We start from the raw sequence: 22,006 nt of genomic DNA on the forward strand, positions 1-22,006 counted from the left end.
ATATTTGATGGACCCACCCACGTGCTTCGATGCTTGGGCGAAAGGATGAACACCGAGCGCTGGTTTGATGCGAAGTCGAAGAGCACCGTCTTTTCTCTTTTCTTTCTGTTTAAAAGAAGGGAAAGGCCTGTTTCTGTTCTTTCTTCTGTTCAGTCGTAAACAGAATCTGACAAAACACACATTGACAATGTCCGCGCCTTCGACAACCACCGAGACCACAGAGGCAGCAGCAGCACCTGCTCCTCCCAAGGCCCTCGAAATCCGACCTCTGCAGCCCACAGACTTCGGCCCGACCGTCGACCTCGTGAGCGAAGCCTACCTGCACCGCCGGAGTCTGGCAAACATCTACATCTTCCGGCACCCCTACTTCTTCGCCTCGATCATCCCGCTGCTCGCGTTCATCTTTGGCCGGTACTCCATCGTCACCGATCTCGGAAACGTCATGCTGCTCTCGATCGGGCTTGTGATGGCGGTCATGTCGCTCTTTGCGCGCATCACCGACCCGTTGAAAGAGATGGCAAAGAGTATCGTCAAGGGCGACTTTCTCTCCCTCTCAGACACCGCGCTCGTCGCAAACTACGGCGAACAAGTCATCGGCGTCGTGTCGCTGAAGTACGTTAATCTCGCGGACTACAACTCGGCAGTGCAAGATGGCGGCAGCGGCAAGATCCTCGAAGGTCCCGCTGGCGTCGCGCCCTCGGCCGAGTCTGACGTGTCTTCCAAGCGAAGCTCGACGACAACCAGCAAGAAATCAAAAAAGGACAAAGACGCGCGCCACGCAATCATCACCTCCTGGACCGTCGTCAGACGCTACCGCCACGTCGGTCTCGGCTCCGACCTGATCGGCCAGGCACTCGAGGTCGCGAAGAAAGACGGAATTGAGAGTTTACTGATCCAGTGCTTGTCGCTTGAGAAAGAGGCGGCAAAGTCGTTGCGCAGAAACGGATTTGAGCTCGTTAGTAGCGCAAAGTTGCCGGGTGGGTTGGGAAGATTGGGTATTCGCACGGATACTTATGCTATCGACGTCAAGGGGTGGGCGAAGGCGGCCGCTAAGAGTAAATAATGTACATACGGAGTTCTGTTTCTCTCTTGTTTGATTTGGTTCGGTCGATGGAAGTCAAAAGCTGTACATACTCAACTACATAGTAATCTAATGTCTAATACTTCCTCAATATTTTCTATCTTTGGCTCTATTATTACAACTCTAACAAAACAAACTGCTTATACAATCAAAGTCTATAAACAAACACCCTCTACTCCTTACAGAGGCGTGATGTCGCGACCAAACAACCCTCTCGTCAACCAATCCATAAACAACAACGCGCGCGTCCGGAAACTCACGCTCTGCGCAAAATACACGGACCGCCAGAGATACACCGCCACCAGCCCGCCGACGAGCGAGTACCCGTTGAAGTCAAACACGGCCGCGTTGCCGACATACGCAAGACTGCCGAGGTGGTGGTACGCAAACGGGCGGTGCACGAGGTCGTCGATGTCCTTGTTCACAACCTCGTCCATCGCAAGCGACTCCTGCGCGCGCGCAAGCTTGGTGAATTTCCGGCCGAGGTAGATGCCCTGCTGGTTCGCGCGTTGCGCGGTCGCGGGAAGCGAAGTTACCTTGCTGTCGATGTTCTTCAGAAGCGCAGTCAGCTCGGCAAACGCGAGCGTGCCGGAGTGGTCCTGGTCAAACTCGGTGAAGAGCGAGTCCACTCGTCGGAGATGCTCCGACGCCTGCGGAAACCGCCGCTTGATGTTTTGCGCGATATCTCGCCACTGCTGGAAGGTGATCTCGTAGTTCTCGATCGAGACGTTCGCCTTGACCGCGTACGTCTTCAGAAACTCGACAATGTGCTCGGTGATGTTTGTGCGCACGGTCGAGCAGTCGCCGATCGCGTAGACCTCGCCCAGCGGCGCGCCCAGGACGCGCAAGTGCGTGTCGGTCTCGATCGCGCGCTTGTTGCGCTGATGGCCAGGTAAGCTCGCAGCAATATCTTTTGTGATGTCGCAGAGCGTGACGCCAGTCGACCAGAGACACATTCCGCACGGCAGCTCCTTGTTCTCGGCCACGCCGTCTGCGTTCTTTTGGCTGAAAATCACACGGTCGGGTTCGACACTCTTCACGCGCGCGTTGGTCAGCACGTCGATCGAGTCGTTGATGAACCGTTCCTGTGCATATTGACTGATCTTTTCATCGTACGTGTTGAGGATGTGGCCTTGCGACTGGACAATGTGGACAGAGACTAGGTTGCGAAGCAGCTTGGGGTAGGTATTACACAGATCCTCGTTCAAGAAATCGTAGAGCTCGGCAGCAAACTCAACACCGGTCGGACCGCCTCCACAGACGACAAAGCTGAGCAACCGCTTGCGTTCATCTTCAGAAGTTCCCGGAAGACAAGCCAGTTCGAGATTGCGGAAGACCTTTTCGCGCACGAGACGCGCGTCTTCGATCGTCTTGAGGAAGTTGCAGTATTCGAGACCGTTGACGCCGTGGGAGTTTGTCTGCGAACCAACCGCAACCACAAGTTTGTCGTAGGGAACGTAAAAGTCACGCGAGGAGCCGTCGGGGAGGTGCTGTTTGACTTCGACGAGGCGGTCTTGGAATTCGACTTTTTCGGCAGAGGCTTCAATGTAGTGACCGTTGACGCTGGCAACGATGCGGCGAATCGGTTCAACCAGGGATCTAGAATATGCTTAGCATTCAACTTCCGGAATATATTTGGGAAAATGAAGGAAAATTACCTGAACTCGAGGGTTCCAACAGTGGCAGATGGGAGCATAGGAGTGAAAAGGAAATGGTTCCGGGGGGAGATCACGGTGATGTGATAGTCGTTAGGATTGACATTCTTGACCAAACCAACAGCCTAAACCACAACAGTCAGCCAAGAGACTCTTAAGAGATAGAAGGATCAAATAGTACGTACGCCCCAGCCGGATCCGAGGATGACGAGACGCGGCTTGTGACTGGAGATCTTCTTTGCCTCGCACTCTTCGTCGTCGAGATAGCTTTCGAGGATAGGAAGGTTCTTAGGTCCACCGATGTTTGGGTTAAGAGCCAGCAAGGATACTTCAACATCCTCGGCGTCGTCGAGTTCTTTGTAGGTCGAGGCGTCGTAGAGGAAGAAGGCGGCGATAAGCAAGAAGATCGTCGAGACGCCTGCGCCGAGGAGGTAGACGACGAAGGAGGTGAAGCGCCAGAACCGGCTCTTTGCTTTCGGCGTGGGAACGGCAGAGCTGATTCCGGCGGCCACCACCGCCGGCGGGACGGGTGCGGCCGAGGGGGTCTTTGAGTCTGAGGCTTTAGCGGGATCGGAGGATGGCGGCTCGGAGGGAGAGGCGGAAGCCGGGGTCGAGGAGAGGAAGCGGCGGGCGAGGATGTGTGATTGGTATTGAGCGAGAGAGGGCGGAGACGAGCGTCGGTTGGATGAGGAGATGAATTGAGTGGAAAGAGGTCTTGCGGATGCGAGGGGGGCGACGGAGACGGGCGAGGAGGGGTGGTGGAGGAAGGCGAGGGCGCCGGGAGCGACCGGCCTGGCCCGGGAGAGGGCCAGGGGCAGGCGGAGGAGGGACAAGGTGGCTCGAGATGCCATGGAGGGAGGAGGGGAGGAGTAGAAGAGGGAGAAGGAGAGAATAGAGGAAGACAATGGATGGAGTAGAGAAGAGAAGAAGAGCAGGCGACGAGCGAGTTGTTTTATGTTTCGGTCCCGGTGAAGGCGGCTGCCGGGCGGCGGCCACTTTCGTCATCTTCGCGGGTTCCCAGCCAGCGAGCGACGAGCACAAGCACTTCGAGCACAGGCCAATGCTTCCGTCCTTCTCCGGGTCCGTTTCTGTTTCTTGACTCGCAGGCTGTTCTGCTCTTCTTCTGCCGCCGGTTCCGGGATTGTTGTTGTTGTTGTTGTTGTTGTTGTTGTAGCTGTAGAACTGACAATATGCTATCTATGTGCCGGGCATATCCGATAAGAGTACTGCTATCTGACAATCTATTAAATGCTTATAACTAATAGCCATCCTCATTGCATCCCTGTTGTCTCTCCAGACAACTCCTCCTGCTCAACCACCAGCCCACCTACGCCGCCTATCTTTAGCACTTCACGTAGTCAACAGCCCGGGTCAGCTCCATTATATGCACCATTGCGTAGCTCTAAACCTTCTCTTCTCCCTCTCACTCCTCCGGCGCTCCTCGTCCGCTGTCCTGCTTCTTCGTTCGCCGTCTCCTCTCGTCCAACAGACTCTTCATCGCCGTCGTCTCCTTAAACTGCGGCTTCGACGGGTCAATCGCAAACTCGTGGTGCTCAAACACTGCGCTGAACCGCGGATCCTCGACATTGATCTTAAACTCATCCGCCGCCGCCGCTCCTCCCGAACCCTCCTTCTCCCTCCGCCGCACCTTCTTGTTCTTCTTCTGCTTCTCGGCCTTGATGATCTCCCGCATGTCAAAGTGCTTCAAATTGCTCTCCTCGTCCTCGCCCATCATCAGCAGCTCGAGCTCCGCCTTCCGCCGCTCCTCCTCCGCCTGCTCTTCCTTCGTCTTCTTCACCGCCTTCTTCTTACCCTTCTTATCCTTCTTGCCCTTCGCCGCCTCAATCTCTGAATCATCATCTGCTGATTCCTCTGCAACACCCGCGCTATCCTTGTTGCGCTCCATGCGCTTCTGCCGTCGCTCGCGCTCCTTGCGCTTGTACTTCTCAATCGTAGACTCCTCAACCTGCGCCGGCTCGGCCTCCGCCTCCGTCGTCAGACCTGGCGTGAACGTAACCTCCATATCGACCTCGTCCTTCGAGTCAAACCCGGAATTGTCCTTACTCTCCAGCAGCAGCGCACGGTACTTCTCCCTCAACTTATCCTTATCCTCTCCCTCGCCAAACTCGTCTTCCCCGTCCTCGCTATCGCTGGCCACATATGCCTTAAAATCCATCTCCTCAATCTCGCGACGACTAAACGCCCGCCGCGCAAACTGCAGCCGCTCGTTCGGCGTCTCGTCCCACGTCAGCTTGACTTTCGAGTGCTGCAGCGCGTCCGTGACGAAGTCATTTGGTCGGTAGACCGAGGGGAGTTTTGTGCACACTTCCTTCGGCTTGTCGTCGAACTCGACGCCGTCGGGGATGTAGCGCAGGTCAAAGAAATTCGCCGTGCTTTCGTATTCCGTTCCGTCGCAGCCGTCGTAGATCCTGCGCGCCGCCGAGACAGAGTCGCAGACAATCACTGCATAGTAGTATCTACACCCATCGTTAGCCAGTCATCAATCTAGTCTGCAGCATCAGTTGAACATACCGAAGTCGCTGGAGCTGATACTTGCGCAGCTTGGATCCGTCAAAGTCCTCGCCCGTATCTTCCTTGACGATATTCTTCTCTGTGATTTCCTCATCCTCGATCTCGTCCTCGTCATCCCCAGCCACGACCTTTGATCCCTTCTTGAAAATCTCCGTAGGCGGTCCTTCGATCTCCTCGCGCGCCATCCGCTCTTTGCCAAACTCACTCGGATAAATAGTCACCGAAAGAACCTTACCCGGGTGCGCAAAGCTCGCAAACGCAACCATCAAGTCCTCGGCGCGGATGTTGTCCCAGTCCATGTTCACGGCCGCGATGCGCGAGGACTCGTCGCCGCGCGGAATCGACTCTTCCTGCGTCGTGCTTTCAAACACGTCTTCTTCCTCATCGACTTCTTCGTCCGTCTCTTCTTCGTCGGATGAGGACTCGAGGCCTTCGCCACGAGCTGGATCAAATCCCTTCTCAAGCACTGCTCCAATCCCGCTCGCATCCTCCTCCTCCTCCTCATCCTCATCCTCCACCACCACCTCCTCCTCCTCCTCATCACTATCCTCCATCCGGTAATACTTCTTCAACTCCGTCTTCGCCACATCCTTATCCACCTTCCGTCCATACCGATCCACAACCCGTTTCTGCGTAAACTCCTTGTCGGTCTTCAACCGGTCCTTGAACCGGCTGTCGAGCTCGATCTTCTTGTCCTTCCGCTTCGGCTGCGCAAATCGCGGGTCCGAGTGCACCACCGAGAAACGCGGGTCCGTCGTGATTGGTTTCTTGGGACGGTCGCCGCCTCCGTCTTTCGCTGTTGATTTCCGCTTCACCATTGCTTTTTGAGTAGTTTAGTGTGGGAATACTGGTGTGTAGCAGAAAAGCAGTGGTTATGATGAATTTCCCTCGTTTGTAATTTTTTTTCCTTTGGGAGTTTTTAAGGTTTAAAGCCGCTGCGAGGGTCAAGATGACTTCATCGTCGCTCTGAAAATTTCCACATAATTCCCACACGTTTAGTTCGCCAACTGCCGTCGTAGACTTGCATACGTTGCTGTATTTATAGCGGATCTGTTGAGAAAAGTCTGAAAAGTCATGGGAAGTGTGTTTTTACCGCATCTTAGGACTGGGTGGTACGTTTGCTGCGGATTGGAGGAGGGTTTGTGGACTGGTTACTGACTGCTCTTGATATTCAGGCACGTCGACCAAGCTATTCTGTCTGGTATTCTACCATCTCTGCTATTATAATGAACGGAAATTATGGGACTTACTAACGCAAATATCACAGAGGAGGAGAGATTAGTCGTCATCCGCTTCGGACGAGATCATGTGCGTATCCCTCCTTAGCACTCAGCACATCTCAAGAGCAGCTACTGACACACCCCCAGGACGAACAATGCATGCTCATGGACGAGCTGCTGTACCGGATTGCCGACCGAGTCAAGAACTTTGCGGTGATTTACGTGTGCGATAATCAGGAGGTGCCTGATTTCAACAAGGTGTGTACTGTGATCGGTGCGGGTTGTAGAAGTGGGTGCTAATCAGATTATGATGCAGATGTACGAGCTATACGATCCTTGCACGATTATGTTCTTCTTCAGGAACAAGCATATGGTATGTCCTCTCCCAGTCAGAAATATCTCTCTTCGTTCGTGGCTTCATCAGGCACAGCAAAGCTTTCCTCATCCACTCGACTAACTTCTCTCTTACAGATGTGTGATTTTGGCACCGGAAACAACAACAAACTGAACTGGGTGCTCGACGACAAGCAAGAGCTTATTGATATCATCGAAGCAATCTACAAGGCGGCCAAGAAAGGTCGCGGTCTTGCTATAAGTCCAAAGGGTGTGTATTATCCTACCAATCACTACATGTCTTTTATACCTTTTATATCTGGAATATTTACAAGACACTGATACTGACTGCTACTCTCTAGATTACTCCACCAAATACCGATACTAGATAGTCCTCCAATGTTATGTATATTATTATTATCAACCTGCACCAGCATCGACCCTAAACCGACATGCGCGCTTTGTGCTGAAATAGAACCCAAAAACACCCAAACGAGATCATAAAACCACACGAGATCAAAGCACGCGTGGAATCGTAGATTATCGCAGTTCTAGACAACCAGGTCTTGCGACCTTGTCTGGACCTTGTTTTGCGATTTGCGGATCATCTAGAACTGACGCCTGTTGTTGTCTGTATCTATTTGCTCGCGGAAGATAGAATTTGGTTTTTTTCGGGCAGGCAAAAGTAGAATGAGAAGATGAGACCGCCGCCGTCTAGTTTTGATGATTATGACCCGGATGAGTGAGTGGTGTTAATTCTCATTGATTCATGTCGTTTTCAGAGTCTAAGATATGCGTTATCTAGTGCCGTGGCGAATTTGAAGGGATTTGGGAAAATATGGTATAAATGCAAGGAAATGCCAGCTATCCCAGTAGGCACGTCTCCCCCGCATCCAACACCACGACAAACACCACAGACTAACGACAACAACAGGCACGATAGCAACAATCTACGCACTAACGCGAGCCTCGATGGCGATCCAGAGAGGCTACTCTTTCCAAGCCAACCAGTACTTCTCGGCCCGCGTGATCTTCCAGGGCGTGACGATCGTGGCGTTGATCACGGGTTCGTATATGATTCACGGGTTTGACGGGAAGACGCGGTCGATGCGGAAACGGGAGCAGGATGTGAAACGGACGGTATGTTTAGTTTGCTGTGATTGGGGAGGTGGTTAGGTGAGTGGTGCTAATGTTGATGGCGGATAGGAGCGGTGGTTGGATGACCTTCGTAACAGGTAGCCGTGAGGTGGAGACTCAACCTTTTCATCTTTTATTCACATTTCGTTACATTTCATCTTTATTCTTCATGTTCTATTTTCTGATTATATCTAGAGAAAGTCCACTCTCTCAACTGTTATCTTAAGGCGCAACGGATTGGCACAGACACGGAATAAACGCACATCAGTCATCTTTTAGTAACGCACTACAACTACAATTGACTACAACTATAACCACATCTCAGAGCCTTCTCTCCTATCCATCTCCAAGCTCCATCACCCAGCGCCGGCTGCCGGCCTGCACACCTCAACCAGACCGAATTAAGAGCCGCGTTGCCGGCGCAGATTAGTCCGCAAACCGCTCACCGCAGCGCGCACGCATAACGAACGCACCGTTTCGCGTCCGCTGCGCTACCGGCATCCCCACCGCCATCCTCCTCGCTCTCGTCCGCAGCCTTAACCAACTCGAACCACGTCCATTGTTGCTCTGACCCATCCAACCTCCAGCTCTTTTCCAGCCCGACCGCCACCGGGTGTTGGCCGTGTAATTAACCGAAACAAGCTTTAGAGTCCGGTGCGGCTCATTGATATGACGTCAGCCGGAAACCTTCCTGATCTGCATTGATCTCGGCCCCGAACCACACCACCGTCCGCATCTCCTTTCCTGCTCTGCGCCATATATAACAGACTGCTCCATTCCTGCTCCTCCTGCTGCTTCTGCTCTTGATCATCATCATCGTCACTATCTCCATCCACTACTACTCACAATGGCCACAATCCCTCTCGGCACCTTCCTCTTCCAGCGCATCCACCAGCTGGGGATCGACAACATCGTCGGCTGCCCCGGTGACTTCAACATGACCCTCCTCGACCACATCTTCAACGTCGAGGGCCTCAACTGGATTGGCTTCTGCAACGAGCTCAACGCCGCCTACGCCGCCGACGGCTACGGCCGCACCCGCCACGGTCTCCCCGGCGTCGTCGTCACCACCTACGGCGTCGGCGAGCTCTCTGCGATCAACGGCGTCGGCGGCGCATTTGCCGAGCACGTCCCGCTCTTGCACATCGTCGGCACGCCTGCGCGTCCGGAGATGGAGTATAAGATGTGGATGCACCACACCATCCCGTCGTCGGCGGACTTTGATAATCCGGATCACCATGCGTACATGCGCATGAGCGCCCCCGTCAGGTGCTGCTCGGCTTTGCTGGATAATGTCGATACCCTGGCCTCTGAGATCGACCGCGTGCTCGAGACTATCTACCACCGATCTCTGCCGGGCTATATCTTTGTTCCTCTTGGTGAGTTTTCTTTCTGCTGTGCAAATCTCATCTACTCCATTGTCTAAAAGTCTAACTGATACACTCAGACATCGTCATGGCGCCGGTGCCAGTCTCCAAACTCGAGACCCCCGTCCGCCTCGCGGTCACGAACCCCGACCCCGAAGCCGACGACATGCTCGCGATCAAGATCCTCGACGCAATCTACGCGAGCAAGAAGCCCGTCATCCTGGCCGACATTCTCGCGCGCCGGCACATGTCGCGCAAACTCGTCATGGAGCTCGTCAACCAGACAAAGTTCCCTTCGTTCTCGACCGATCTCGCAAAGGGGTTCGTGGACGAGGATTCTCCGTATTTCGCCGGACAGTACAACGGCCGGCTGTCGCTGCCTGGTGTGGCAGAGGCGGTCGAGGACTCTGATCTTGTGCTCAACATCGGGCCGATCATTTCCGATTCAAACACGGGTGGCTTCACGCGGTTCATTGACGATAAGCATCTCATCATCCTCCACCCCGCGTACGTCAAGGTCTTTGACGAGCGCTACGACGACGTGCACTTTCTTCCTGTGCTGGAGAAACTGATGAAGCGACTCGATCCCTCGAAACTTCCCGCCGCGCGCTCAGTCGAGTCCTTAAACATCGGCGAGCCCGTGGAGGTCAAGTCCGCCGCCGACATCTCGACCTCTTATTTCTACCGCTACATCATGTCCAACTTCATCAAACCCTACGACAACGTCTTTGCCGAGTCCGGCACGGCGCAGTACGGCATCAACGACAGCAAGTTCCCGCACAGCGTCAACTTCACCACGCAGCTGTACTATTCCTCCATCGGCTTCGCGCTCCCCGCCGCGCTCGGCGCATGCATCGCGCAGCGCGAGATCGAGCAGCAAAACCTGGGACCGAAAGGCCGCGTCGTGTTGTTTGAAGGCGACGGAAGCTCGATGATGACGATCCAGGAGCTGGCGACGATAACCCGCAACGGCTTCTGTCCTACGATCTTTTTGATCAATAACTCCGGCTACACGATCGAGCGCGCGATCCACGGCCCGCACGCGCGATACAACGACATCTGTCCGGACTGGAAATACCTCGAGTTGTTCAAGACCTTTGGCGCGCCCGAGGACAGCTACTACTGCAAGAAAGTGAGTACGCGGGCGGAGCTCGAGAGCTTGATTGAGAGCGAGGAGTTCAAGGCTTGTGATGGTAAGAAGGCGCGGCTGATTGAGGTCGTGATGGATAAACTTGATATTCCGTGGCGGCTGTCGGCGCAGGTGAAGCAGATGAGCGAGCATACGAAGAAGTGGTTTTACGACTATAGCAAAAAGATGGGCGAGGAGCCGCGGGAGATTTAACTGCTTACAGACCTAAGAATTGATGTATCAAACTGCTGTAATTAATAATGCTTAACACCTGCTTATAATATAATATAAAGTTGAACCTATATCTTCCGAATCTCTACCTTGCATCGGTTCCAAATATCATGAGTCGTAGACGCCGTCTCGCCATCCCTCTCCTCCACATTCTGCAACGCCTGCGCGTCCATCCCCGCAATATCCACGACCGCATACGTCCCCGCCGCCTTCATCATCGTCAGCGGCCCGGGATTTATCGCCACGACGTTATCGACCACTTTTGCAAAATACCGCTGCGCGGAAGGTACAATCAGGATATCGGGCCGCGCGATGTTCATGTCTGCGAGACCGAGGTAGGAGACCTCGAGCGGGGTCGCGGGGTCGGATGGGAAGACGGGGTAGAGCGAGCGCTGGAGCATGAGATTACGCACGCCGCGAACCATCGCGCTGCGCTCGAATTCCTCGCCCTGCGAGCCAGGCGTGGAAGAAGCAGGGTTCGGCACTCGGACGATATGCTCGACCTTTGACATCTGCATCAGCACATCCACGTTCGCGATCGCGAGCACGCTCGAGTTCACGGCGACAAACGCCGGGTTCGAGAGCCACTTTGCGCGCCGGGGCAGGCCGAGCTGTTTCTTCGTCTCCGCGCCGCCGGTCACGGGCGGGACCGGGAACGAGAGATGGCGCTGGACGGCTTCGCGCGCGCCGCAGTCGGGCACGAGCAGGATCTGGCAGTTTGGCGAGGCGGCTTCGAGACGGCGCAGGTGCTGCGAGACGCAGGTGCGGAAGAGGTCTTCGAGGGTTGCGATGCCTTGCGCGGGTAACGCGGCCGGGTCGTTTAGACGCGGATGGAGGACGTCGACGAACGGGCCGAGAAGGACGACGACGTCGACGTTGCTGCTGATTGCGGAATCGACCAGTGCCGCCAACGGCGCAAACTCGAGGTTATCCTGCGTCGTGAACGGGCCCTTGGCGACCATCATCCGCGTCGGGCCGCTGGCGGTCGTGCGCAGCGTCGAGATCGGCGAGACGGGGTATGCGAGTTCGGGCATTTTGAGGATCGCCTTGACGACGAATTCGGAGCCTGAAGGGTTGCTGCCTCGCAGCGCGACTATTTGGCCCGGAAAGAAACTCACGGGGCCGGACATCGTGATTGCCGCGCTCGCGTCGCTACTGCTGCTGCTGCTGCTGCTGGCGGGTGAAAGAGCGAATTTGAGAGGGACGCGCACGCCAGATCCCATTCTGCGCGAACACTCGAGCAACATCGATTTCTCATTCAACCGCGCCGAGTCCGCGGCATGCACAGAGTCGCTCACGATCCGCCCGACTACCACGACGTCCTCGTGCGAGACCGCGTTCGGGCTCGCGAGCCGCTCAATCGCTGCCAGCAGCACCGGATCTTCGCACTTCTTGTCGCCGCCAAGCAACTGCTCGCGTAGATGCGTCTGCACGAGCTCGCCAAAGGCTTCGATGCGCTCGTCGAGGAACTCGGAGGCTTCGAGGAGCGCTTGGCGCATGGTGCGGTATTGGTATTTCTTGGTGTCCATGAATGCGGTGATGCGCGCGCGGTCTTCGGGGATGCTGGGTTTGGAGATTTGGATTGCTGGGTTGAGTGTTTCCATGACGCGACCTGCGTCGGAGCGGGCGGCGAATGTTCTGTATAGAGTTGGCATGTAATGCAAGAATAGAAGTAGTCATGAGTAGAGAAGGAGGACTTACGTGTCAGATAGAGGTGAGCTCCGCAAAGGCGTGTGCGTCTGTCCATTTCCCGCAAACTTGCGCTTCAAAGGCGTAACCCCCCCAGCAACAGGACTACTACTCTGTCGATGCTGCTGCTGGTGCTGCTGCTGTTTCCTCTCCAAGTTCTCCTGCAGCTGTAATCTGAGATCCTCCAGCAACGTCTGCGACACCACGCCGGGGTCGATATTGCGCTCGATCTGGAAGGACTCGATTTTGTAGTAGAGCTCGAGGGGAGAGAGCGAGAATGACTTTTGCAGAGTCGCGCACGACGAGGCGAGGTCGGGCGCGAGGGAGGAGTAGAAACTCGCGGATTGCGCGTCGGAGACTGATGGCATGTTCTGTATATATAAGTGTGGGTGAGTGAGTGGGAGAGTGTTTGGGCAGGAAGGTCGGGAGGAGTTGGCGATAACGAGGAGGCAGACGCGACGCGTGGTGGGAAGCTTGAACGCGTTGACAGCAGACTGGGAGATTTTGGGGTTTGTACTTTACATCTACGCACTTTACATTATTGATTGCTATCCTTCATTCAATAGCAGTTGTGCTGATCAGAGGTGTTGCTGGTGTATTTTGATTGTAGATTATAATTTGAAAGTAAACAAAAAACGCCGGGGGACTTTAGATATACAAATGATACAAAAGCAAACAAAGCAAACGCAAAGATATAAAGAACAAATGAGCTCATCGGGCTTCTCTTCCAATCATCTCAATCCAATTCTAGATCATAGTTGAGACTGAAGATTGTCTTGCTAAATGCAGTACTAGACTAAAGATGAAAGAGAAAGGGAGTGCGATTACATGTTGTAATAAAACGACTTGTTCTTCTGCACGATATCGACCATCGCATTCACATTGTCCAAATCTATCAGAATGATCGTCAGCATGACATATAATACAATCGAGCAAACAGCAAAAGAAGTACTCACTGCCCTGCGTGCCGTGGTTGACACCATCAAGTGCCTTGATTGAAAGATCTGCGTTGACTCTGCCAGTGACCTCAAAGATCTCTCCTTCGTTGAAGACGATATCCTGCAGAGCCGTGTTAGCAAATACTACCTCCCACAACAGCAGAAACATCCCCATCCTCGACCAAACAACAAACAAATCTTCATACCCTGGTCCCGAAAACCGTGACAGAGCCCGCGGAATCAAGAACGGCAGACTCGCCACTGACCTGCGTAACGCGGCCCACTAGCCGCACAACGCGGTCCACGAACGGCTTCAGATACTGTGCGTTCACGCGCGGACAGATTCCTTCTGTGCTCATTTTTGGTGTAGAGTTGGTTATCGGCGTAGGATGCAGGTGCGGGATAGGCGCAGTTGTTGATGATGTTGAGTGGGTTGACGCGTGCGGGACGCGACGGAGAGTTGGTTGCGCGTTTGGTACGAGACCCGAGGTGGTTACAGAATGCTTTCTATTTCTTACATACAATACGCAGCTTTTCCAGATTATAGCTCAATTACGTTTATCAGTAGAAATACATTATAATATACAAACGCCATGCAACTCCGTGGTTCCTGTAGTGTCAATGCAAAGGGCAAAATAGAAAAAAAAGAGAAATAAAGGCAGCTAGGAAGACTCCTCGGGCAGATCGATCTTTCCGATTATTGGCTCGAGAGCTTTAGGAACCCATTCGGCGGCATCTCCCTTGAAAACCCACTTCATACGCTCCGAATCCGGAAGGCCGACTAAGCTCTCTTCATCAGAATCAAGATCGTCGACATCGATGTTGAAGATGGCGACCTTGCCGTTCTGCGCGCGCACGCGGTCGACGTAGCTGGCGGCGGGGTAGACGGAGCCGCTGGTGCCGATGACGAGGATGAGATCGACCTTGCCCTGGTCGAAGAATGCGTCGGCGGCGCGGATGACGTCGTATGGTAGGGGCTCGCCGAACCAGACGACGCCGGGACGGAGCAGGCCGGTGCGGCACTGGGGACAGTGTGGCAGGTCCGCGCTCGGGATGTATGCGTGGCTTTCGGGGTTTGCGAGGGCGGGCGTGAGCGGGTGGGTGGTGTTGTTTGATTCGGAGTGGTCGCAGTAGAAGGAGGTGCATTTGAGATCAAAGAGGCTGCCGTGGAGGTGGAGGAGTTGGTCGAGCGGGTGGTTTGCGCGGACGGAGAGGCCGTCGACGTTTTGCGTGAGGGTGAGGAATTGGCTGTTGCAGCGGGCGAGCTCGGCGAGTGCGTAGTGGGCTTTGTTTGGTCTGGCTTGGAGAGCAGCGGCGCGGCGGGCGGAGTAGAATTGCCAGACGAGCGAGGGATCAGAGGCGAAGGCGTCAGGAGTGGCGAGGTCCATTGCGTCATGGTTGCGCCAGAGGCCGCCTGCGCCGCGGAAAGTGGGCAGGCCGGAGGATGCGGAGAGACCTGCGCCGACTGAAATATATAGAGAGAGTAAGTAGGTGGAAGTGAAGAAGAGAGGAGGAGAGAGAGGAGAGAGGGAAGAGGAAGTTACCAAGGGCGAGGATGCGCGAAGAGGAGCGCAGACAGGAGTGGAAGGAGGCGAGGTCTGCGGCCATGTCGATGAATCTGGGCGGGTCCGGATCTGCAGCGTCCGAACGAGAGAGAACGGAGGGCATTGTTGCCTGGCAGATTAAAGATAGAGGATAAGTAGAAGATAGAAGATATCCGATATGAAGTAAACCAGAAAGAGAAGCACAGGACTAAGCACTTACTAAGCACACGTCAGTTGACGTCATCGGTGGGCAGAAGCTCAGGGCCGCCTCGCACCGGCTCAATGGTCGCAGTCGCTTCTTCTTCTTCTTCTTCTCTGCCAAAGCCCCCATCCGCCCTCCTCCTCTCCCCGCCCCCGTCCTGCGCCTGCTCCTCTCCTCCACACCCTCGATCGCTCTCTGTCGTCTGGCTATTACCAATGGACGCCCTACGCAAAGCCGAAGCAGACGGCATTATCGACCTCACTATCTTTGAGCAGATTCTAGAGATGGACGATGACGAGGATCACGAGTTCAGCATAGAAATCATCAATTCCTTCTACGACCAGGCCGAGACCACTTTTGGCGATATGGATAAGGCAATGTATGTCCTTTAGTTCTGTTTTACCCTTCTTCTTTCTCTTGTTCTGTCATTCTCTCCTTCTCTCCGCATCTTTCCCTCCCCTCCTCTATCTCATTGTTCGTCTTGGCTCACCTCACCTCCCCCCTCCAGAGAAAAGAAAGACATCGCAGAACTATCCCAGCTCGGCCACTTCCTCAAAGGCTCTTCCGCTGCCGTCGGCGTCGTCCGCGTCAAAGACATCTGCGAGAAAATCCAGAACCTCGGCCACCAGCTCGACGAGTCGGGCAAGAAGCCAATCGAAGTCGACACCGCTCTCGAAGCCATCACAAAACTCCTGCCCGAGGTCAAAGAAGAGTATCAAAAGTGCAAGATTGTTCTCAAAGAGTTCTACAGCCAATACGTCTGATACCTCTTCTCTTCTCCTCCTCTCTTCCTCCTGGCGCACTTCCCCGCCATCCGTCAGCCTTCCTCTCTCCCCCTCTCCTCTCCTCATCATCACCTCCCTCTCAGATGAACACATCCACCGCGCACTCCGGCTCGACAGCTTTCTCACCGAATGCCCAGTATCTTCCTTCCAGAACTACTCCATGCCTCCTCACAGAACACATCTCCCGCGCTTTCATCTTTCCTCTTCCTCCTTCCATCCCAGCGCGCTGCACCCCCTCAGCCCCATCCAACCTATCATGACCACTTTTGTATCTCCTCTAATCGTCCTTAATCTTGTTTTCAAAGTCTCCGTGCCTTTATAACCCGTTTCATCCCCTCGCGTTCTCGTGTGCTTTGTCTGGTCTGATTGCTTTTTTCCTTCTCCTATTTCTTCTTACCTTCATCTCTTCTCTACCTATCTTCCACCTCTAATCTTTGTCTCCCTACTGCTTTTTGCTTATATTAAAAGTTTGCTGAGCGAGCGTCTCTTTTCCCTTTCTACTAGTGTTTGTTTTTTGTTTATCTGTTTGTTGTCCTGTTGTTCGTTGTCTATTGCGCACTCGGCTGCTGCCGGTTGTCACTTCCATCGCATTTCCAATCTCTTTTTTTATTCTATTTTGTCGCCATCTACTTAGAATTGTTTTTAACTCCAGCCATGATTCTACTATCTCTTTTCTTCTTGCTTCTCCATCTCTTCTTTCTTCATCCTCCTCATCCTCCTCATCCTCCTCTACTCTCCCCTCCCCTCCCCTCCCCTCCCCTCCCCTCCCTCTCCTCCCCTCCCTCTCCTCCTACCATCCACCGCTCCTCGTCAATAACCCACCGCTGTTCTCTCAGCCGACCGAAAAGATTCAGCCCCACCACAAACAATACAGAACGTAATCTGCCACAGCCACACTCCCAGCCACACGGGGCGCATACGTACAAGTCCGGGTAACATCAGTAAGCGAGTCTCCACTAATTATTGCCCTTTTCAGCTATCTCGGTCGGCCTCTGCGGTTTCTGTTTTTGTATTTGTCTTTCTTTTCTTCGCCGTTTATCGCATAACAGAAACAATGCCGTCGCCATCTGCGGCATCTCAGGACTCTACTCCTGCTGACCGATCCGAGATGTTCAACTGTCCCTCCTGCCACCGCGCAGTCCTCATCTCCAGCATCGACCAGCACCTCGACGGCAAATGTCGAACCCCCACCACCACCTCCTCCTCCTCCTCCGACGCGCCACAGCAGAAGCAGAAACCGCAAAATATAGCCTCGATTTTTGCAAAACCTGCAAAGCGGAAGACGAGCATCGAGAGTGGTCCTGCTCCGATCGACCTAGACCAAGATACCAACGACGCGTCCTCGACATCTGGCCCTGACGCGCCGGCTAAGAGACTTAAATCCGAACCAGGCCTCAGCACCCTCAGACACTCTTCTTCCTTCTCCGCCAAACAGCCACCATCTCAATCCTCCCCGAAACCCCCGCCAGCCAGCTCGACTTCCGAATCACCGCAGCCGCCGTCGCGTCGAGACGCAAGACGCGCCGCACTACCGCTCGCAGAGCGCGTCCGCCCTTCGTCGCTGGACGAGTTCGTCGGGCAGAAAAACGTGGTTGGCGAGAATGGAATCCTGCGCCGGTTTATCGAGACCGATAGTTGTCCGTCCATGATACTTTGGGGTCCTCCTGGCGTGGGCAAGACCACTCTTGCTCGTGTACGTCTTGAGTTATATATGTGCGATGAAGTAGCATGCTAACATCTTGTTCTTCTCTGCAGCTCATAACCGCGTCAACAAAGTCTCGGTTTGTCGAGTTATCAGCCACCTCGGCCTCGGTCGCAAAGTGCAAAGATGTCTTTGACGAAGCCCGAAACGAGTTACGGCTCACGCGCCGAAAAACGTATCTTTTTCTCGACGAGATTCATCGCTTCAACAGAGCCCAGCAGGATATCTTCCGTAAGATTACTCCCATACGGCTCGCATTCTGATTACGTTTTTATTCTAATAAGATTGATAGTACCATACATTGAAAGAGGGGACATCATGCTGATCGGAGCTACCACCGAAAACCCATCCTTCAAACTAAACTCAGCGCTCCTCTCGCGCTGTCGCACATTCACTCTGCAAAAGCTCTCGCAAGACGAGCTCTACACCATCGTCCGACGGATCTCGGTCTCTCTCGCAGCCGACTATAACCTCGACCTCTCATCATCTCCGTCTGGCGTGGTCACCGAGGACGCGCTCAGGTATCTCGCCGGTCTAGCTGACGGAGACGGTCGGTCGGCTATCAACCTTTTCGAACTCGTAGTCGCCTCCTCACTCCCCAACCCCTCCGCACACACGGCCCCTCCCACTCCGATCGAAGTCGACCAGCTCAAAAAGGACCTCCAGCGCTCGCACCTGCTGTACGACAGCAAAGGCGACGGCCACTACGACACCATCTCTGCTTTCCACAAATCCGTCCGCGGCTCGGACCCCGACGCCGCGCTCTACTACCTCGCGCGCATGCTCGAGGCCGGCGAACCACCAATGTACCTCGCGCGGCGCATGATGCGCATCGCGTCCGAGGACGTCGGGCTCGCGGACGACTCGTGTCTGCCGTTTGCGGTCGCGACCGCGGCCGCGGTGGAGAAAGTCGGGATGCCGGAGTGCGACGTGATTCTTGCGCACTGCGCGGTAAAACTCGCGACGGCGAAGAAATCCGTGCGTGTGTATAGAGCGTATAACGTGCTCAAGGATAGGTTCGCACACGACCCCGTATACCGCGCGGCGTCGGTGCCGATCCATCTCCGCAACGCGCCGACGAAGCTGATGAAGGAGATCGGGTATGGCAAGGAGTACAAGTATAACCCGAACTTTGCCGACGGGAAGGTCAAGCAGGAGTATCTGCCGCCGGAGATCCAGGGCACGCAGTTCTTGCAGGAGCTTGATCTTGGGGTTGAGCGCGATCCGGACCTCGAGCGCGAGGAGTACTTTTAGATGCAACCTCGCTTGGTGGTTTACTGATCGAGTAGACAAGTAATGAACATGTATATACTAACGTGCTATGTACAACCGAGCCTATTCCTCTTCAAAAAAACTCGTCTTCCTCATCCATCTCCTCGACGAACTGCGCCCTCAACGCCTCGTCGGCAACCACCTCTGCCATTTTATCCTTCAACGAATGCTTCAACAACTCTTCCTCCATATAACTCATGATCTCCTCCTGCGTGACCTCCGCCCGTCCACAGACCTGCGAGATCTCGGGATACAAAACACCATACGGATCCTTGAAATGCAAGCACACAAGCGTAGCCTTGACGATCGACAGCGGCAGCTCGAGCGGGCGTCCGTCGGCCGTCAGTTCGCTGACCATCAAACTCCACTCGGCGTCGAGAAAGTGCGACATCTGCTGCGTATCCTCCGACCGCGACACATTGACCGCGACGACCGCCCACAGCCACGCGTCGCGGTTCACGCCCGAAAGCGCGAGGTCGCGCCATTTTTTCCAAAATAGGTCGAAGCGCTGCGACTGCGCGAGCGCGTTGAGCGACATGACGATGTATGACGAGTTGACGACCGCGTCGGAGCGGATCACGAGCTTGTCGATTATCGCGATCCGCGGATCGATCGGGCGCCGGAGCAGGCCGATGTCCTGGTACTTGCCCTTGTTCATGGGCACTACGTCCGTTTCCTCGTCCACGGGCTTGTTGAAATTGAACTGCGTGCACGCGCGGTAGAGGATCGTGAGAATTTTAGTATCGCTGAGCAAGTCGTTCTCGAGGCTTGGGATCAGTCGTCCGACGGTACGAAAGTACCGGACGATGCTCGCGAACCTCTTCTCGTTAAACTTGGAAAACGTAGGTTGATCGAGAATCAGTCTGTTTCGGAGATAATTCGGTGTGAATTGTCCCGACTTTGCCAGGGTCGTGAGGCCGAGGTAGAAATCAGACATCGTGATGGGCACGCCACACGCGTACTGGCGTACCAAGTGCATCTGCAACTCTGAAAACGGCACTGAGTACGGGAACAGCGTGTGTGCTATTTGTAGGTACTCCAGTTGCCGGCGCCAGTGGATGTATGACAAGCCAAAGTCGGCGCTGGTCCGGGGCCAGATCTGAAGAGGATCGGGAAACTCGACGATCTTTGCCGGAGTGAACTCGTAACTCTCAGTTTCGAACCGCTTTGTTCTTACTTTGTCGTGCTCTGCATCTCCATCTTGTTGAAACTCCAGGAGCAGCGCGTTTGTATGTGAGGCTATAAGCAAGCTCTTAATGTCGTCTCCTTCGATAGTGAGGATCGTGTCACGAGGGACTAATTTAGCCAGTTCTTTCACTATCTCGGACTTTCCCGCAACACAGAGCTGGACAGCAACTTGCTTTAAGCTCTCAAGGTCAACCGAACTATCATACTTGCCGTGCTTGTGCTTCCAAAGTAGCTTTTTAGCAGTATGCCTTGCATCGACTATCAGTTGATTAAACTCCGCATCGTCATAGACTAACGGGTCGAATTGCACTGGCAGCGTATGATATTGCTCTGCTGACTCCGGCTCGGCTGTGCTGTACGATCGCTTGGCTGATGTATGATACCCTCGTCGAAAGATAAACGGATTCAGACGTTCTTCAGAAGTGTGGAAGCCTGGAGCAATCGGCCGCTGAGGCTTGTCTGTGTCCGCAGTGTAATACGTGTGCTCCGGCGACTCCGCCGGCATACTATCGTCAACCGGCACACCTCCCTTCGCCGCCCATTTGCGCGCAATCTTCCGGCTCGTGCGCTTCGACTGCCGATCTTTTGTCATCAAATTCGTACCGGCCTCGTCCTCGATCCGCTGATGCAGCCGCGGCATTTCGTGGCCCCACAGGCCCTCGAGGTCGAGCTCCCATCTTCGTTCGCCGGTGATGATGTGCACGTGGATGCCCTCGATACCGGTCTTTACGAACACCCACGAGTTTGAATTTTGTGACCGCAGGTCTTTCTCGTACGAGTTCATGTCACCCGTGTACCGCGACAGTTTTTTCTTGATTCGCCGCTCTTGCACCTTCATTCGCTCCTTGCCGACCAACCCCTCGATCCGCGGTTTCGAGCGAAACTCCCGCTTCAGATGGACTCTCAGTTCCTCCGCCGCACGGTTTAGATGTCTCTCGCTGCGCGCAGTGCAGACGACCATGATCGCGTCGTTTCCAAACACAGTCATCATGCTCCGCAGGTCAGAGACTGCCACTTCCTGTAATCCGAGATCGTCGATGACGTACTTGAGAATGCTTTCCAACTGTTTCGGAGAGTTCTTAGGCATCTCCGGCAGCGGCTCGACAACCTTTTCTTCCTGCTCCTTCATAGACTCTGCTGTTCGTAGATACCACGGTGTAGAGTCGATAAGCTGCTCCTCGGCCACCAGCTCACCGCCCTCTTCTGACACTTCCTCGGCCTCGTACTCGCCATCGTGCAAATGATACTCAACACCGCCCAAAACGTCTGTCTCGGTGGCATCGTATGTGACGGCATCCGGATCGAAATACGACGCCTCGTTGGATTCTAAAGCCGGTATAGGTCTTGTAAATTCATCGGGATCTATCGCCGGTGTGCTTTCGACGTCGATAACAAACTCTGAAGGGTGTTTGGGCAGCGAGTCTGGGCTTTGTTAGTTTTGGAACCTTCATCTCTCGAGGTCGACTCCGAACTCGAACCTGAGAGATAAGAAACAATAGAGAGGTCGCACTTACCAGAATATAGTACCCGACATGTACTCATTTTCCTTATTCTCTGCTCCACAGACATATCCTTATTCATTCCGCAAATCCGCGACGCCGACAGCGCAGCAAACATTCTCCTCCGGCTCTGAATCCCGGACCTGTTCGACAGCACGGCCGCGACGCGTCCATTCCCAGAGCGTACCCAGCATAGCGTAGAGCTCTGCTTTAATATCTGCGCGCAGTGTGCCATTGTTGTGCTGACGAGGGTGGTATGACTGTCGCTTCTGCTGGTGGGATGAAAGATGAGGCCTAGAACCTGGCGTTGCTGGCTATAGCTGGTGCGCCGCAATGTTCTGCCAACGACAACGAGAACTGTACAAGTGACAATATCCAGACAGCCAACTCTGAAATACGAGTCAGAATGGTGGAACTCCCGGTATAATGCTTCGCAGCACGAGATAGAGCGATATGGTGGCTCCGAAAGTCTCCCTGGGTTTTGGATTTTTTTCCTCCAAAA

General features: G+C 54.3%; 11 protein-coding genes across 11 annotated transcripts; 5 read left to right on the forward strand and 6 right to left on the reverse strand.

The window, feature by feature from the left end:
- Window positions 1-68: 68 nt before the first annotated feature.
- BZA70DRAFT_275706 (uncharacterized protein) lies at window positions 69-1,175 on the forward strand. The gene has a single exon (XM_064912196.1). It carries the CDS (start codon window positions 188-190, stop codon window positions 1,061-1,063), a length of 876 nt encoding a protein of 291 aa, XP_064769144.1. The 5' UTR covers window positions 69-187; the 3' UTR covers window positions 1,064-1,175.
- Window positions 1,176-3,693, reverse strand: BZA70DRAFT_275707 (uncharacterized protein). Its single transcript, XM_064912197.1, has 3 exons — window positions 2,922-3,693; window positions 2,740-2,861; window positions 1,176-2,680 (listed from the first exon to the last, which is right to left on the reverse strand). The coding sequence occupies exons 1-3, from the start codon at window positions 3,585-3,587 to the stop codon at window positions 1,261-1,263; spliced, it is 2,208 nt and encodes a 735-aa protein (XP_064769145.1). The 5' UTR covers window positions 3,588-3,693; the 3' UTR covers window positions 1,176-1,260.
- Window positions 3,694-3,959: 266 nt separating this feature from the next.
- BZA70DRAFT_306413 (uncharacterized protein) lies at window positions 3,960-6,257 on the reverse strand. The gene is made up of 2 exons (XM_064914805.1): window positions 5,269-6,257; window positions 3,960-5,213 (listed from the first exon to the last, which is right to left on the reverse strand). The coding sequence occupies exons 1-2, from the start codon at window positions 6,084-6,086 to the stop codon at window positions 4,160-4,162; spliced, it is 1,872 nt and encodes a 623-aa protein (XP_064769146.1). The 5' UTR covers window positions 6,087-6,257; the 3' UTR covers window positions 3,960-4,159.
- BZA70DRAFT_275712 (mitosis protein DIM1-domain-containing protein) lies at window positions 6,241-7,223 on the forward strand. The gene is made up of 7 exons (XM_064912198.1): window positions 6,241-6,380; window positions 6,444-6,469; window positions 6,536-6,576; window positions 6,636-6,746; window positions 6,805-6,861; window positions 6,960-7,092; window positions 7,184-7,223. The coding sequence occupies exons 1-7, from the start codon at window positions 6,343-6,345 to the stop codon at window positions 7,207-7,209; spliced, it is 432 nt and encodes a 143-aa protein (XP_064769147.1). The 5' UTR covers window positions 6,241-6,342; the 3' UTR covers window positions 7,210-7,223.
- Window positions 7,224-8,805: 1,582 nt separating this feature from the next.
- On the forward strand, window positions 8,806-10,667 carry BZA70DRAFT_236772 (thiamine diphosphate-binding protein; the record flags this gene model as incomplete). Its single annotated transcript, XM_064910390.1, has 2 exons — window positions 8,806-9,337; window positions 9,406-10,667. 2 exons carry the CDS (start codon window positions 8,806-8,808, stop codon window positions 10,665-10,667), a joined length of 1,794 nt encoding a protein of 597 aa, XP_064769148.1.
- A 4-nt stretch (window positions 10,668-10,671) lies between these two features.
- Window positions 10,672-12,834, reverse strand: BZA70DRAFT_124147 (DNA polymerase alpha subunit B N-terminal-domain-containing protein). Its single transcript, XM_064909526.1, has 2 exons — window positions 12,387-12,834; window positions 10,672-12,323 (listed from the first exon to the last, which is right to left on the reverse strand). Exons 1-2 carry the CDS (start codon window positions 12,740-12,742, stop codon window positions 10,754-10,756), a joined length of 1,926 nt encoding a protein of 641 aa, XP_064769149.1. The 5' UTR covers window positions 12,743-12,834; the 3' UTR covers window positions 10,672-10,753.
- Window positions 12,835-12,946: 112 nt separating this feature from the next.
- BZA70DRAFT_275725 (replication factor A protein 3) lies at window positions 12,947-13,775 on the reverse strand. The gene is made up of 3 exons (XM_064912199.1): window positions 13,519-13,775; window positions 13,331-13,433; window positions 12,947-13,266 (listed from the first exon to the last, which is right to left on the reverse strand). Exons 1-3 carry the CDS (start codon window positions 13,669-13,671, stop codon window positions 13,199-13,201), a joined length of 324 nt encoding a protein of 107 aa, XP_064769150.1. The 5' UTR covers window positions 13,672-13,775; the 3' UTR covers window positions 12,947-13,198.
- Window positions 13,776-13,804: 29 nt separating this feature from the next.
- BZA70DRAFT_275728 (DHS-like NAD/FAD-binding domain-containing protein) lies at window positions 13,805-15,093 on the reverse strand. Its single transcript, XM_064912200.1, has 2 exons — window positions 14,857-15,093; window positions 13,805-14,777 (listed from the first exon to the last, which is right to left on the reverse strand). Exons 1-2 carry the CDS (start codon window positions 14,978-14,980, stop codon window positions 13,975-13,977), a joined length of 927 nt encoding a protein of 308 aa, XP_064769151.1. The 5' UTR covers window positions 14,981-15,093; the 3' UTR covers window positions 13,805-13,974.
- A 45-nt stretch (window positions 15,094-15,138) lies between these two features.
- Window positions 15,139-15,822, forward strand: BZA70DRAFT_266453 (histidine-phosphotransfer domain, HPT domain-containing protein; the record flags this gene model as incomplete). The annotated part of the gene is made up of 2 exons (XM_064911029.1): window positions 15,139-15,437; window positions 15,567-15,822. The coding sequence occupies 2 exons, from the start codon at window positions 15,139-15,141 to the stop codon at window positions 15,820-15,822; spliced, it is 555 nt and encodes a 184-aa protein (XP_064769152.1).
- Window positions 15,823-16,951: 1,129 nt separating this feature from the next.
- On the forward strand, window positions 16,952-18,799 carry BZA70DRAFT_236637 (DNA polymerase III, clamp loader complex, gamma/delta/delta subunit; the record flags this gene model as incomplete). Its single annotated transcript, XM_064910384.1, has 3 exons — window positions 16,952-17,536; window positions 17,599-17,776; window positions 17,838-18,799. 3 exons carry the CDS (start codon window positions 16,952-16,954, stop codon window positions 18,797-18,799), a joined length of 1,725 nt encoding a protein of 574 aa, XP_064769153.1.
- Window positions 18,800-18,858: 59 nt separating this feature from the next.
- Window positions 18,859-22,002, reverse strand: BZA70DRAFT_309846 (uncharacterized protein). The gene is made up of 2 exons (XM_064914899.1): window positions 21,520-22,002; window positions 18,859-21,427 (listed from the first exon to the last, which is right to left on the reverse strand). Exons 1-2 carry the CDS (start codon window positions 21,737-21,739, stop codon window positions 18,891-18,893), a joined length of 2,757 nt encoding a protein of 918 aa, XP_064769154.1. The 5' UTR covers window positions 21,740-22,002; the 3' UTR covers window positions 18,859-18,890.
- Between the last annotated feature and the right edge of the window lie 4 nt (window positions 22,003-22,006).

This window comes from Myxozyma melibiosi, assembly GCF_037950935.1.
Source record: "Myxozyma melibiosi strain Phaff 52-87 chromosome Unknown BZA70scaffold_3, whole genome shotgun sequence".
Taxonomy (NCBI): domain Eukaryota; kingdom Fungi; phylum Ascomycota; class Lipomycetes; order Lipomycetales; family Lipomycetaceae; genus Myxozyma; species Myxozyma melibiosi.